The 2,624-nt window shown below is 57.7% G+C and overlaps 1 protein-coding gene across 1 annotated transcript; it reads left to right on the top strand.

Moving 5' to 3' along the window:
* The first annotated feature begins 524 nt into the window (after positions 1-524).
* Positions 525-1,649, top strand: LOC131384418 (acid-sensing ion channel 2-like). Its single transcript, XM_058445513.1, has one exon. It carries the CDS (start codon positions 763-765, stop codon positions 1,537-1,539), a length of 777 nt encoding a protein of 258 aa, XP_058301496.1. The 5' UTR covers positions 525-762; the 3' UTR covers positions 1,540-1,649.
* The last annotated feature ends 975 nt before the right edge of the window (positions 1,650-2,624 follow it).

Here is a 2,624-nt window from a genome sequence, read left to right as displayed (position 1 = left end):
GCAGGGGGGAGAATGGATCCCGGTCTGAGCCCCCCCCCCCCCCCCGCCGCTTCCGTCCCCAGTCTCCGGATACCGGTCCTCGCCTCTCCGCGCCGCGCGCTGCCTCTTCTCCCCGGTGCTAGCAGCGGCCGCTGGCATTTGGAAATCTGCCCACAAAAGGGGGCCTGGAGGAGGAGGAGAGGAGGGACGGAGGCCGGCGGCGAGAAACGGCATCCGGAGTCCAAAACATCATGGGAAAAGGAACCGAGCGGCGGCGGCTCTGAAGGCTGTGCCGCTGCGCCCGACCGCAGTGCATCAGCGTGGCCGCCCTGACATCCCCCAGGACGGTTAACATGGGGCATTATGCGCTGGTTAACAGGCTCCGAGCTGCTCAGCGACTTGTTTTAAGCATTTTCTCCCTCGCTCTCGCTTTTAATCTTGTCTCTAGTGGCGTGTGTAGGGGGGAGGACTTTATTTCCATTGGCTAAGCTCTCCCTTCCCACCCACATCTCTTCCACATCACCTTGGTGTCTCCCTAAATAAAACCAGCCCTCCTTATCGCCTGGAAAAAATCAGGAGCTAGAGTTTGAATGGGTTTTATATAAACACTCACCCCTGTCAGCGTGCGGCTGGGCTCTCAGGATAAACTCAGAGCGTCTGGCCCGATGCTTGCCTTGCGTTCTCTCCCCTGAACGTCAAGGTTTAAGCAGAGCCCGAGGACTGGGAACTCTTCTTTGAAATTCGATCAACCTGAAGCCAGTTGCGGAACTGCACAGGGTCCCGATGGACCTCAAGGAGAGCCCCAGTGAGGGCAGCCTGCAACCTTCTAGCATCCAGATCTTCGCCAACACCTCCACCCTCCATGGCATCCGCCACATCTTCGTGTATGGGCCGCTGACCATCCGGCGTGTGCTGTGGGCAGTGGCCTTCGTGGGCTCTCTGGGCCTGCTGCTGGTGGAGAGCTCTGAGAGGGTGTCCTACTACTTCTCCTACCAGCACGTCACCAAGGTGGACGAAGTGGTGGCTCAAAGCCTGGTCTTCCCAGCTGTGACCCTCTGCAACCTCAATGGCTTCCGGTTCTCCAGGCTCACCACCAATGACCTGTACCATGCCGGGGAGCTGCTGGCCCTGCTGGATGTCAACCTGCAGATCCCGGACCCCCATCTGGCTGACCCCTCCGTGCTGGAGGCCCTGCGGCAGAAGGCCAACTTCAAGCATTACAAACCCAAGCAGTTCAGCATGCTGGAGTTCCTGCACCGTGTGGGCCATGACCTGAAGGATATGATGCTCTACTGCAAGTTCAAAGGGCAGGAGTGTGGCCACCAAGACTTCACCACAGTGAGTACTTGGTTTTCAGCTCACTCTGTCTGGTCCTCTGGAGAAGTGGTGCGCCGGTGGTCTCCTGCTTGGTTTGGGGTTTCCTTGTGCTTTGGGACAGGAGAGAGAGCAGTGCCTCACCTGAAGGCCACGAGGGTAGTTGGTCAGAGTTGTGGGAGCTGGTTGCAGGGAAGGCTACCGGCCAGGATAGAGCACTGCTGTCAGATCAAATATGGAGGGTGAGTGGGGGGCTTGCGGTGGGGGATCACTTCCCCAGACGTGCTGAGTTGGCTTCCTCCCAGTCAGAGGGAGGAGGCCTGGGCTGTCCGTTGTCCGGTGCGCTTGGTGTCCGAGCTGTGTGATTGGAACAGCTTGTCATTGACGAGGTGGCATTCTCTGTGTGTGTGTATGTGTGTGTGCGTGTGTGTCTCTCTCTGCTCGGAAGTGGCATCAGGCACTGCATCCTGTGGGCTGGGCTGGAGCTAAAGCCGTCAGAGAAGGGGGTGTGGGGCCCAGGCAGTCTGCCTGGCTCTGGTGGCTTTGGGAGCTTGCTGGAGCAGGTGATTCTGCAGAGGTGTGGAAGTCTCCTTGCTTCCTTTCCTTGTGTGAATTCTAAGCTCCGTGTGGGGAGAGAAGAGCCTGGGGACCACAGGGCTCCATCTGATCTGTTGGCAGGTTGAAGCCAAGAGATGTTCAGAGTGCTTGGGCAGAGAGGAGAGTCTGGGTGGAGGCACGTGTGCAAGGCGGTCAGGAAGATGCCTGTGAGGGTGAATCAGTCCCGGCTGCCTTGTCTGGGAGCTTTGGCTTGAAACTCAAAGGCTCGGTTTTCTCTATGTATAATCACTTAACGACGTGGATGCAGGAGGAGGGGTGCAGGGAGGGGGCGAACAGCTGTGGGAATGGAAAGCCTGGGGGAGGAGTGTGGAGCTGAGTAAAGAGGAAAAGCGGAGGGGGATGTGGCTTAGGTTCAGGATGGGGCTTACTGGAGGGGCAGAGAGGAAAGGACGAGAGGAGCGCTGTTGCTGCCAGGGTTCTCTCTCCAGTTAGTGGGCTGCTAGGCATAACTTGGCATAATAGGTCAGACAGCAGCTGCTGACTACTGTTTGCTGCCAGGCAAGTCTGGGAATCGGGGGCTGTGGGACCCTCCAGAAGTCCAGTGTGGCTGCTTCCCCCATAGCTGCCTTAGGGAGGATTGGAGCTTTTGAGTCTCAGAATGTTGAGCCAAAATGCAGTTGCAAGTTGGGAATAGCAGGTATAGCAGTTGGGAAGTGGCTGACCTGTGACACCAGCACTTGTCTAGGGTCCTCTGCCTAATGAAGACATTTCTT

Source organism: Hylobates moloch, unplaced genomic scaffold (genome assembly GCF_009828535.3).
Source record: "Hylobates moloch isolate HMO894 unplaced genomic scaffold, HMol_V3 SCAFFOLD_10, whole genome shotgun sequence".
NCBI lineage: Eukaryota > Metazoa > Chordata > Mammalia > Primates > Hylobatidae > Hylobates > Hylobates moloch.
Note: the sequence above shows the minus strand (reverse complement) of the source record. Positions and strands in the feature narration are given on the sequence as shown.